This window comes from Podarcis filfolensis (assembly GCF_964270895.1).
Source record: "Podarcis filfolensis genome assembly, chromosome: 5".
In the NCBI taxonomy this organism is placed as follows: domain Eukaryota; kingdom Metazoa; phylum Chordata; class Lepidosauria; order Squamata; family Lacertidae; genus Podarcis; species Podarcis filfolensis.
In genome coordinates this window covers 49,307,941-49,321,292 of record NC_139608.1, presented here as the reverse complement: position 1 = coordinate 49,321,292, position 13,352 = coordinate 49,307,941, and the positions used below count along the sequence as shown (strand labels likewise).

At 41.6% G+C, this 13,352-nt stretch overlaps 1 protein-coding gene across 4 annotated transcripts in view; it reads right to left on the bottom strand.

The window, feature by feature from the left end:
* Positions 1–13,352, bottom strand: part of LOC310763897 (uncharacterized protein) — a 65,303-nt gene that overhangs the window by 38,071 nt on the left and 13,880 nt on the right. The window contains exon 3 of one of the 4 annotated variants that reach the window (XM_083616761.1): positions 6,990–8,452. The exons of the other annotated variants lie outside the window; for them this stretch is intronic. Coding sequence (XP_083472887.1) covers positions 8,180–8,452 — 273 coding nt within the window. The 3' untranslated portion in view covers positions 6,990–8,179. Of the gene's footprint in view, positions 1–6,989; positions 8,453–13,352 lie in introns of those variants that run through there. 4 annotated transcript variants of the gene reach the window in all.

The following is a 13,352-nucleotide window of genomic DNA, read 5'->3' as shown; positions in this document are numbered from 1 at the left end:
TCCCTGGAGGGCTGAGATTACTAGTTATTAATTTATCAATTGTAAGTGTTTACAGACTTCAAGAATTCAGCCCAAAACAAAACAAAACAAAGTTGAATGCTTAGTATGTCTGAAAATGGCTGGTACTCCCCAACAACTAATGCATTTCACATGTTGGATAATGAGTAGAAAATAGAAAGGCAGATAACACCACAAAGTCCAGATGCAAAAAGCCTGTGACAGTGCAAATAGAAAAACAAATTATTCTATGTCTTTAGACTGTCCAAGTAGCAATATATTGTGACCTATGGCCAGTAACAAAAGTAGCAACCCCACCTGCAAAATATTTTTTTTAAAGTCACATTTCCTTGGCTTTTGACTCCCACAAGCCCATTATTGGTTTTTTCAACCTAAAACATACTGCACTACAAAGTAAACAGATGCATTTAATTTCACTTAATTAAAATTAATCCTATATTTCTTTTATAATGAGAGTGAAAACTGTACAGATTTAATTTGAACCCCATTAAGGGTCAAACTATGCTATCCAGTCTGTGACTGGCTGTTTTCCATCAGTTTTGACATGTTTTATTCAGTGTTCCTTCTCTGTCAGATCAGATATATTTGCAATATAACCTTTGCTCTCACAATGACCAGCTTCACAGCCATCCATGATGGCAGTGGGGAGAGAATGAAACAGATCACATATTATATCTTATGCTTTCTTTTTTTCCAGCTAAACATAACTGTATAATTCTCAGGTGTTTTAAAGAGGAACACCACTAAGGCCTGTAGAGCACTGGGCTAAAGTACACATTTTGTATCCATTCTTCCACTAAAATACATGTTTTGCATGCATTTTCACCTAAAATATGCATTGTTCTGCACATTTTGTGAACTGAAATTTGGAGGCTTGCCTAATCCAGTTGCATTCTGGTCCATATATAGATACAGGTGAAAGTGCATGCTAAAATATGTATTTTAGTGGAATAGATACAAAATGTGTACTTTAGGGGAAAGTGCATACCATTTAAAAACAAAGTTTTCAGAAAAAATGTGATGGAACAAACCTATGATTTAGCACAGGTGTGTGGAACCTTTGGACCTCCAGATGTTGCTGGACTATAGCATCCACCGTCTCTGGCCATTGGCCATGCTGGCTGGAGCTCATGGGAGTTGTAGTTCAGCAACATCTGGAGGGCCAAACTTTGCAAAACTGACCTACAATAAAAATAGATTGATCCATCCATGTATCCCTCCTTCATACGTGACTCTGACTTTCTTCCATTCCAAACCGAGTGATGTGAACTACACTGGCTGTCAGTATGCATGTTCCAAAAATTCAGCTGATAGCTTTGTAGTATTGCATATATGTAGCAAAAATTAAAACAAGGTCCTATTTGAGATAAAAATATGGAAAGAATGGTCTCCAAAGTCTGGAAACTATTAAATTTTCACCTTTGAGGTATTGCCTTTGATCCCCTATTGTAGGAAATTCACAACACAAATTTCTGCATGTTTCTCATAAAGAAGTCTCCCATATAAGTGGGTCTGGAACTGCAGTTATAGTTCTACTTGCCCCCACTGAAATCACTGAGCTAGTTTACTTCCAAGCAGCTCAAGTCCTACTGATCTTAATGGATTAAGAATGATGAAATACGAATCTGTGCATTGGGCTCATGAAGTCTAAGACTTTACTAAATTAATCCTTGAACAATTCAGGACCCACCTCAGTGCAAAACACCAGAATCCCTCAATCAAGGTACTGAAATTTCTGTCTTGGGCAAAAGCCTCTGATACTGGCAAATATTTTCCTTTCCTTCATAACCAGAACAACCAGGTAAGCTTGCTATCTGGTGCACGGTGAGTCAAACCTCACATAGCAGGAACCCAAGAATCAGTTTTGAATGCCAAGGCTGGGAAATATAAATTAAGAAGGGTGTGCCTATAATAATACACAAAAAATATTTATTTCACAACAGTAATCTATAAACCTATCAATATGCTTGTTTGGAGATCTTCTTTGAAGAAACTGCTTTCTACCAGCTAGCTTGTTGTATAACCTTTGGCAGTAAGAGCAAAGACACGGAATAATTAGTGAAGCAATGTGCAGATTAATTTCCACATCACTGCTGAAATGTAAGACATTACTCAGTGTTAGACCATATGTGTTGTATACAGAAAGTACTTAACAATGCACCTTGGAATGCTGGGTTGGAAAGACCTCTGAGTGACGCTTGGAAAAGCAGCTGCCGCACACCTTTTGAATTTGTAATACAAGGAAACATCTGTGGAGACCCCTACACAAGTGCCTCCTCTGAACAGCTTTGGCAGATGACTTTAGGAGAGAGGGCTTCTTCAGTGATGGCACCTTGGCTATGGAAAACCTTCCCCAGTGAGATTTGCCTGGTGCACTCCTTGATGTCAGTTCAGAATCAGGCAAATATATGTTTTATTTCCCCAGGGCTTTTGATTGGCTATAGGCAGGACTGGCTTTAGATGAAGAGAGTCCCTAGGCTACTCCACTTGTGAGGCCCCTCTCTATCACCCACCCTCACAACTAGAAGAAAATGGAAGAGTGTTATAAACAAAATTGAGTGAAGCCAAGGATGATGACGGGTATTTAAAATTCTATAATTCACAATTTCTCCTCTAAAGGACATAAGATATTATTGTTAAAGGGCAGGACAAAGGGCTCTTATATACCTGCTGGGATTGACAAGGCATCTGACTCTCACTTGAATCTCATAACTCTCCTGACAGGTGATTTGGTCTGAAGCCACAGTGTGGAAATAAAGGATGAGATTGCCCACCAGATACCAGGCACTCTACTATTCAAATTAGGCCCCAGTGTTTTTGTTAAAATCCCCTTCTCAATTAAGTAATTCATTTTAATCTAGAATTAAAATTATCAAAACTTTCTTATTTGTTCATTCGAGCAAGTAACCTACTGCTCTCACTTCAATACAAACAGTATTTCTACCTGCAACACACTTGAGCAAACCTGCTCTTCTTCCTTTCACAGATATTTCGTTGCCATTTGCAACTGTAGCTGCCTCTGATTAGTTATTTAACTCTTGGGAGAAATAATTAGCATCACACGTCATGTGCATGGAAGTTGCTGAACCAATTACCAACCAACTAGAAGGATTACTGTTAACAGCATCAGTTTTGCTATAACTTGATATTGCTGGATAGTTTTGACGAACTGCAAAAGCATTTTTAGTTTGCTTTCTGTTGCCACCCTGGAACTTTTCTTTATTATTGCCACTAATATTAAGCATTTGTTCTGATGTGTTTACAGGGTGGTTATATGACTAGGAGTATTTTTCTTGCATTTACCCTGATATGCTTGTGGGGTGTTTACACATCTTCCCAATAATCATTTGCTCATACTATAATGTTTTACAATTTTTATTTTTGTTATATGAATAACTAAATAAAGCGTTACAAAGGTAGAAAACACAGAGGACAAAGAAAACATTCAAAAACACATTTCAAAAGCATAGATCTGTACCTAAAATTAAAACTCAAAAGTACAATGAAGCAAGTATTCCAGACCTCAATTGTAGATTGTTGCTGTTAATATATGTAATAAAGTTCCACCCAATTGCATAAAAAAGTTCCAATGCATTTCCGCATCACTTTCCAACACAAAGTCTATTTTTTTGAAAAGTGGATTTGTTGCACAAAGGTAACAGAGCCCTGTAATCCTTTTAAAATGTGCACACCTGAAGTGCACACCTCGAATCCTTACTGCAAAATAGTGGCTATCTGGAGGCACCCTTCATTTTTATGCTGTTTTTCCTCTGGAATGCTGTGTTTATACTTTTATTGTTATTGACTGATAAATTGTCTTCTGTCTTGCTAACAACTGCCTTGAGAACTCTGGTACAGGGTGGCCTATAAAATACTGCAAACAGATAAGCAGACAAACCAATGCTCTGACTTTAGAATACAGCACATTCCTAACTACCTACAATAGTGGCTAATGTGGTTGGGCAGAGCCACAGAGATGCTTTCCCAACACTGGCATCATTACAGCTCACCTGGATGGGGTCAGGGCCTCAGTACAGCCAGCCTGGCGCTTGTGCTGGTGTCAGTTGCAGAGCTTATCTGTAGCATCTGGAGGGCAGCTCTGTGACTGTCCCAACACATTGTCCAATACTGACTGTCAGGTCGTTTCCAAGCACAATTCAAAGTATTGGTGCTGACCTTTAAAGCCCTAAACAGCCTCGGTCCAGTATATCTGAAAGAGTGTCTCCACCCCCATCGTTCTACCCGGACACTGAGGTCCAGCGCCGAGGGCCTTCTGGCAGTTCCCTCACTGCGAGAAGCCAAGTTACAGGGAACCAGGCAGAGGGCCTTCTTGGTAGTGGCGTCCTCCCCGTGGAACGCCCTCCCACCAGATGTCAAAGAGAACAACAACTACCAGACTTTTAGAAGACATCTGAAGGCAGCCCTATTTAGGGAAGCTTTTAATGTTTAATGTATTACAGTATTTTAATATATATTTTTTGAAGCCGCCCAGAGTGGCTAGGGAAGCCCAGCCAGATGGGCGGGGTATAAATAATAAATTATTATTATTAGTATTATTCTGCTTCACATACCAAGAAACACCATTTGCTTTTATGTTCTTATCATGCAATTCAAAAAAGTTCCTCCTTGCCATTTTTTTTGCAGGGAACTGTATTTCTTTCCAAAGTGCAAGTGTTTCATGGATGTTTTGATTAAGCCAGGGTACATGAGTGTCAGAAATGTATGGCCCAAACAGATGGGATGTTAAATTGGTGAATGTGTCACCTCCCTGTGCACTTTTAACAATAGCAGTGTTGGAGGAGGAAATGATTCCCTCAGGCTTCTACAAAAAGTTCCCTGGAATTAAATGCCACTGAAATCAGTGCAACTTCTCAGTTAACATGCATAAGGCTCTTAATCAATATTATGGTGATAAATTCCTCTGGAAAAGGAAGCTTAATCCTAGGTTTCACTTTTTCCAAAGAATCTGTGATCCTGTAATGGGGTCACTGGTGTGCTGCTACATTGCAGGATATGATCTCTGAGGTGGAAAAGTGGAGATGGAAGTGTAGAATGGAACGGACAGTCTTCAAAATCAGAAGTGTGAAATTGAACCTGAAGAGAGATAACGGGCAGTAGAAAAGAAGGAATTCCAGTATTTATAGTATTGGAACTAGAAGGTTGGGATAACAAGCCCACATTATTTTGTTCAGTGCCCTGATATTCAGGAAATGTGAAACAGTCTCCATAATAAAGCACTCAAGATTGTGGACATTCAGGTAAGTGAAATCAATGTTTTGAAACTTCACACTCTGAAATTCTAGGTATGACGCTTGGGTATGTCTTCTCTTCTTTTTCAAGACACAACTATGACATCAATGGACCACATTGTCCAGAGCTTGTGGAATCTAAAGGGCATGGGCCAGCTTCATCAACATTCAGGACTGACATCAATAAATATAGACAAGAATGGTGTGCCATAAGTCAAGCAAACATGACACTTGCACCTTTCCAATCTGTTTGAAAAGATTCTCCAAGCCAGTAACAGACTCAGCTGGGAGTAGTCAATGTGGTGCCCTCCAGATTACTGTATTTTTCGCCCTATAGGATGCACTTTTCCCCCTCCAAAAATGAAGGGGAAATGTGTGTGCGTCCTATGGGGCGAATGCAGGCTTTCACTGAAGCCTGGAGAGCGAGAGGGGTCGGTGGGCACCGACCCCTCTCACTCTCCAGGCTTCGCGGACCTCTCCGCAAGCAGCGGGAGCGCTCCCGCTGCTTGCGGAGAGTTGCCTGCATGCCGAAGCCTGCGCACGCTGAGCTCAGCGCGCCCAGGCTTCGCGGACCTCTCAGCAAGCAGCGGGAGCCAGCACTGGGCTCCCACGGCTTGCAGAGAGCTGCCTGTTTGGGGGCTGGGGTCAGGGGAAGCTCGGGCCTCCCCCGCCCCAGCCCCGCGCCTGGGGGAAAAATATTTTTCCCCCTTTATTTCCCCCCCCAAAACTAGGTGCGCCTTATGGGACAGTGCGTCCTATAGGGCGAAAAATACAGTATGTTGGACTCTTAGCACATCTCAGATCTAGTCAGGAAGGCCAATGGTCAGGGATGATAGAACTACGACAACATTCTAGATGGTGACACTGGCGACCCTGTAAGCAACAGAACTCAATAGCCAAGGAATACTGCTCCCTCAGCCTCACATGCCATAATGTTTTGGGTACTATGGTAGTAAATAGTTTCTCAAATACGTTATAATAACAACAGGAATAATTATAATAATTGATAATAAAAGGCACATCTTTATAGGAATTTACATGAAGCCCCTGCATGGATTATAAAATGAGATGAACACATGTAGGATTTATATATAGATATATTTCCAGCATATATAGCATGTTCCAGATATTAAAATCAACAAACACATTTCATGTTTATTCCTGCATAGAAGTACTATCAATGGGGGGACTTTATAGCATGTGAAGTGGCCAGGTGGATTTGCTCATCTTCTTGTAACACCTGTTCCAGAACTTCAGCTATGTGGCCCACCCAATTTGGCCTGAGAGGCCATTGACCTCAAACTCTGCCCACGTTTCAAATGGATCTGTCAATTATTTACTCTCTGTGGTTATACTTTCGTGTTTCCTTTAGAGCTGCGGTGTCTGAGTCCTTACCCTGACTAAGCTCCCATGAACCTTCTGAGAAGCACTTTTAATTTGGGCACCTATTTCTCTGCCCTGCTGCTTTCAGTGGGAATTGGAGGCATTCGTAGCTGTTACCATGGTGGTTGCTACCGGTGCTCTGCTGGATTCCTTGGTTACCAGGCACCCTGGAAACATCCTAACTTTTGCATCCTATGCAGAACCACCCACCCCAGGAAGTGGGTCGTCATGGTGTCACATTGTATGTATTAGTTTTTATTCACAACGGTTACCTGTTTTGTTCACCTGATTCTCCCACCCACCCCTGACCCATTTGCCACTAAAGGCAGAGTGCTTCTGAGATTGGGCAGAGTCCAGTCTGCAGTAAAACCTGCTGTGAGGCGGCCAGGCCCCCTTTTCCACACCCCAACCATTAAGCCATTGGTGGGGGACCTGTAATGTACTATGCTGAAAGGAAACTTATTTTTAATTTAATTTATTTTTTTAATTTTTTCCTTTGTGTTTTGCACTACCCACTTTTTCCATGCCCGGGTAAAGAAGCAAAGCTGGTATCTGTAAGGACTAGGGCCTTTTTAGTGGTGATGCCCTTTTTTGCAGAATGCTGTTGGCCTTGTGCCGAGACCCTCATTCACTGATGGATCCCTTCTGGCCTTTAGGAAGCCTATAAAGACTGTTTTCATTCTTCAGCCTCAGATTCAGGTTTTAATTGTTCTGTTATGCTGGCTGGTTTCAAATTATGCATGCTGGGGAGGACCTAGAATTGGATGGAAAAGCAGGAAAGAAATGTTGATGCTGTGCTGGACTGATTCACAAGCAGCTCCCTCTCCAGTGCCCCGTACACTCCAAAACATCAAAGGCATTGTCAATACCTCATAGTCACAGTGCAGATTTATGGAGGAGGAAGGATCAAATTTAAATAATCCCCCTGGGAATCTTCCAGTTTTGTGGATGACTTCACAGACTGTGAACTCATGGAGTCTAAAATCGAGTGCACAGGTTGGCTGAGGAGCTGTGAGAAATTAGATCTCTTGTGTAACCAACATGTTACCTTTGGAAACCACTTAATGCTCATTTAACTAAACACTTTCTTTGGAGGTTTTTAAACAGACGGTTGCAAATTGGTGTGGTTTGACAGCTACTTAAATGACACCAGGCCATTTCCTCATACAGACCATAGCGGGGGGGGGGGGGGAGTGGGGAGGGGGAGAGGGAATCTTAATGCTATAAACAACATTGTGTAAGACAGGCACTGCCTGGAGACAGAATCCAACTTTCCTGGGAGTTGCTTTTGTATCCAGGCAGTCCACTCTTCAAACCCAGTGGCGAGAGACAGTGTTTGTAGGTAGGGGCTGCACACAAATGTCACTAAGCTCTGCATGCTTAATAGCTCTGAATGGGAACATTTTGCCAGATGTTCATTATTTACAGGAAGACGTAATCATCCTTTGCTGAGTTATTCATTCTGGGTCAAATTAGCTGCTGGTGTCACAGTACAGAAATTGCTTGAGAGCGATGGGGCCACGTGTCCTTTACGCCAATGCAGGATTTGACCCTCCATGTTTGTTTCCTCGCAGCTTGGTAAACATTGCAAAGGTAGGAGCTAATGAAGCCGAATGACTTGGAACAGCCACCGGGAAGCGTAACTGCAGCGTATAAAATTTGCACCGTCTTGGAATGATACTTGAGAGGAGACGCCGATGAACGTTCCAAATGCTTTTGTCTAGTGGAATGACAGCATTGTGTATATCTAGGCTCCAAAACTCTGGCATCCTGGTTTTTGTGTCATGAAGGTCATTATAAAGCTATGAAGCAAACACAAGTCTTAATCTCTTTGTTTGGAGAAAGCTGAAAGTCAAGGAAGGAAAAAACCAGACATTGTTCTTGAGTTTGTGCACTGCAGATTTTTGTACAACCCCACCACCTCAAGTTAGATATAAACTCATAATGCTGGTCAGGGTGTCCATTACCAATTATGGGGAAAAGTTTTCTTCCTGATGCTGCTCCCACTGCAGCGCCTTCTCTGATGTTGCTTTTCAGAAGCACACAACTGAGTGTGTTTTATCAATTGTGATGTGTTAAATAAATGAGGGATTTTGCTATCGCAGGAAGAGATACTCGAGATGTAACATTTTTTGGATTTTTGTGGGGGGCTTTATGTCACATGTACCTGAATAGGTTTAAGGGCTGTAAGGGCTGTGTCAGCAAAGACATACTGGCTTTAAAAAAAATATATCACTTATTTCACAGATTAAACTAATTGGGGATTAGGCCTCAGGTAGGAACTTCTGTACAGACCAGCAAACAATGGAAGGAGATGATCTTGCCCTAAATACCTAACAGACTAAGTGATACAACTGATAGCTGAATTGAGATAATGGGGGGTAATAGATGGAGTTGAGAGGATGAGGCTGTAAGAAAAGAAAGCGATTACCATGGTGTTTGCTGCAAAAACTGCAGAAGTCTCAGCTTTTGCTCATTAACCAACATCAGATCAGAACATTTTAAAGGCATCATTACAGATAATTAAGAAGATGTGTAGGAGTTAAGAAGGTGAGATGGTGTCCTTGTTTCAAGTAAATGTAGAAGTAAGTTTGATTCTCTTTTCAAAATATGAGGTTATTTTAAAAAGCCAAAAACCCAAATCCCCCTGAAGAAGTGTGCATGCACACGAAAGCTCATACCAAGAACTAACTTAGTTGGTCTTTAAGGTGCTACTGGAAGGAAAAAATTTTTTTTGTTTTGACTATGGCAGACCAACACGGCTACCTATCTGTAACCCCCTTAACTAGGATTTGAAATCAGAGTAAGAAGCTGGTGCATAGAAATCCTTGGTTAAGAGGGAACCTGGACAGCCATGTGGGAAGGAAAAGGAGCACGGTAAAATTTGTATGTAAAAGAGATGGGGCTATGGGTAGATTGTAGAGTGCCTTGTGTCACCCTTCACGTAGGATGAGTTCCTTTGTGTTTTTCTCTTATAAACTTGCCTGACGAAGGAATGATAGTACGTAAGGAAGAAAAATCACATAAACAACTGGGAAAGCACCAGTGAATAGAGTTGGGGCAAAAGTTTTAAAACAGAGCCAAGCTAAATGTTCTAAATTTAAAGGCCCTTTTCAAAAGTTGCACAGGTTGTGTAAGTGAGAGTCCTTGCAAATCATGCTGTATTTCCCTTCATGGTGAAGCTGGAGGGGGGAGGAAATCTTTAAAAATAGATGTTTGACTTCCTGCTTTCTTTGAGTTTCTTTACAGTTTCTGGACCCATGCCCCCAAACACCTTTATCTTCTTTGACAAGTAAGGGGATTAAAGATGTTTGGCACATGCTGGAGCATTTTCTAATCTCTTTGTCAACTGACCTGTGATTTATAAAAGAAGATGTTAGTATCAGTGCAGAATAGCACAACCAAATATTAGCCCATCACCAGGCTGCTGGTGATCAGGGACAATGATATTTTAAATATGCAGTCCTTGAAAATTACAGTTTGTTCCCTGCAGTAATCAAGCTCTTCCGTTCTCCCCATTAATCTTTATACTTTTTAAAAAATAAAAATAAAGGGAGGCTCTTTAATCTCTTACACACTATTCTTAAATGGAAATAAAAGTAAGGCAGGGTAACATCAAGATGAAAGTGAGGGCGAGGCTGCAACATCAAGTCGTGACTTGCAGGCATGAAAGAAACATCACAGACATCATGTTCACCACATTGCCTGATATATATATATATATATATATATATATATATATATATATATATATATAAAAGTTCTACAGTTTCGTGAGAGATCATGACTTGCCCCAAACCATCAGGTAAATACTATATATGAGATCATATATATTCCCATATCCATATCAACTATTCTATTCACTGCACCACACTGTCACCCCAATGCTATGTCCATTGCTATATTGCTGTTATATATCATTGCATGTTTGTGGGTAACATATATTTAATCCAATAACTTTTTAAAACTTCTCTGAAATGTTTTCTGTTTTCTGATACTTAATGTTTAGACACAGGTTTAAAATACCTCCCATACTGAATTTAGAAATTTATTCCTCCCCCTCTACACAGACAGGGGGGGAGAGAGAGAGGGAGGGAGGGAGGGAGAGATTTTTATGGATTGATCCTCAATATTGCAATTTTTGGATTTCTCCCCCTGAGTTGGCAGCTTGATAATAGCTGAGGAGACAATGGTGGTGTATCTGGCTGAATATTTTTAGAGATAGCATATCATCTGATTTTCTATCAAAAAGCTTATTATTAGTAAGAAAGATGGCAAGGGTCTGTAAAAACTGATCCAGAAAACTAGATTAAGTTCTTTTTAGATATGACATAGGAGATCAGTTGTGTAGCCAAACAGTTGCTTTTGAAACCTGTCGCACTACAGTTTAGAACTGCCAGGATTTATTTATTTTTGAAAAACATATTATTGCAATTAACTTTCAATCAGGAAGTCACATGAGAAAACCTCACTCCTGATTCCTGCAGACTTAAAATAATCTAGCCTGGGTTTAATTCTGTAGGAACTGAATTGAACAAACTGCATGGTACTCTTTCAAAATCCCCTTGTTACACAAGTTGTTACGCCAGGGAACCTAGAAGATAAGGGACAGAGGAGGCTGTTGTTGTTTAGTCGTTTAGTCGTGTCCGACTCTTTGTGACCCCATGGACCAGAGCACGCCAGGCACTCCTGTCTTCCACTGCCTCCCGCAGTTTGGTCAGACTCATGTTTGTAGCTTCGAGAACACTGTCCAACCATCTCGTCCTCTGTCGAGGAGGCTAGACCTTCCTAAAATAAGCCAGCTATGCTAAGCCCACCCTGCTTCAGGTGTCAGGCATAAAATACTGATGTTGTAGCCAAGGTTAATTGATTAACAAGAGAAAGAGATACACCCTGCTTTATGCAGTAGATAATTGCACTGGAATGTTTGCTGCTACTTGAGTAGAACTTGATGTGGAAGGAACAGCAGAGCTGAGTAAGCTGATAGCCAATAGCCCAGTTTGCATGTAACTCTAAGCTAAACCCTGGGTTAATGCAAACAAGCGAATGTGCAGGTTGCAGAAAGAATTGCAGCTGCAGTATGCCTCCCTCAGCCCTCTTGCTGCTGCCCTATGGGGGGCAGAGCAATGGCCTGCCTTGGCATTACGTTCAAACCCAGGTTCATTGTTTGTGTCACTCAACCAAGCAATGTTCTTGGTTTGTCTGAGACAGACAAACCACAAGACTGGGTTCAGACGTAATGCCAAGCCAAACCATAATTTAGCCCTGAGTGGGTCAGCAGCAGAAGGATCAAGGAAAGAGTGCTGCAACTGCAATCTCTAGGAACCTGCATGTTTGCTTGCTTAGTTGTTCTTTTTCAAACATTTGCATCTTTTTTTAAAGATTAAAAAGAAAGAGGAAAGAAACACTGCAGGCATGTGGTTTTTGGTTTATTTACAAATGCAGAAGTTGAGCTGACTTTAGTAGAGTGCAGAAATAAACATGCATGCAAGCAGTGCTAAATCCTTCTGCCACACCAGTCCTTTCTTTCAAAATCCAAACAGCTTGCCATTCAACTTAAGACTTATAGCCCAACCTTATGGACGTTTGCTCAGAGTTCTGCATGACTCATTTCCAATAAGTGGGGAAGTCAAATGTTGACCCCTACAGCAGAAGGATGTGATTCGCGTTCAAGAGACTTACGAGAACTAACTGCCTTTTGTTGTGCATAGTTGCCAACAATAAATTTCCCAGCTCAGGAGAAAGCCATTTCCCCCACTGCTTTGTTCAGCCCAACAGCATTATTCACAACAGGTAGTGTGTGCATATTAAAAGCAGAGTGAAGCACAGCACAATTTTGGGAGTTCGCCTTCAAACTGAACTGATGGAATCACATGATGGTATAATACATAGATTGGGGACAGACAAGATCTGTTTTGGACTACAACTCTCATCAGCCCCATGATGATGGGAATTGTAATCCGTAACATCGGGAGGGCACCTGATAGACACACTATATAGCTTGGGTGAGGGAGCTCAGGCTTGGGATGAAACGTGGTCCTCCAGTTCTCTCTACCTGTCCCTCGGGTACTCTCCCAAGGCTATACCCACATCTCTACATGCCCCATTGTCCCTGCTGAGCCTGGCCAGGATGTGTCATTGAACTCAGATAATGCCTCTTGCTTGGCTGGCGATAAGATAGAGAGGGCTGTGGGAGTGTGTGTGTAGAAAGTGTCCTCGTGTGCAAAGGTACCATTTACATTTTGCCACCCAATCTTTGTCTCTGGCCCTGTCCATGACATGACTCTGGAGAGGCTGCAAAGAACAGAATGTAGACCTTGAGAGCTGAGAAATGTCCCCCACCTCTGCTATATAGGGTTGCCAAAACAATAGCAACAAATAAAAGCAAAATCCAGAGGTGAATCTTTGATTGGAGCAGGCCAGGGGGTGATGTGTGAAATGGTATTTGTGGTACCACACATACCTGGAGAGCATACCTTTCCATCCTTTTAGAATCTTTTCCCTTTCCTTCCCAGACTCAGCTACCCTTAGTACCAGTCTGGAAAGTTGAACAATACTTTCTTTCACGCTGTGCCAGATGCCAAATGTTTAAGAAAAATGTGGTGGCAAAGCTGGAGAGGCAGACAGCCTTCAATGCTCTTTTTCCTTTTCCTTTTCGCATCCCGTTTTCAACAGCTTCTCCTTTGTTTACAGAAGGCATGC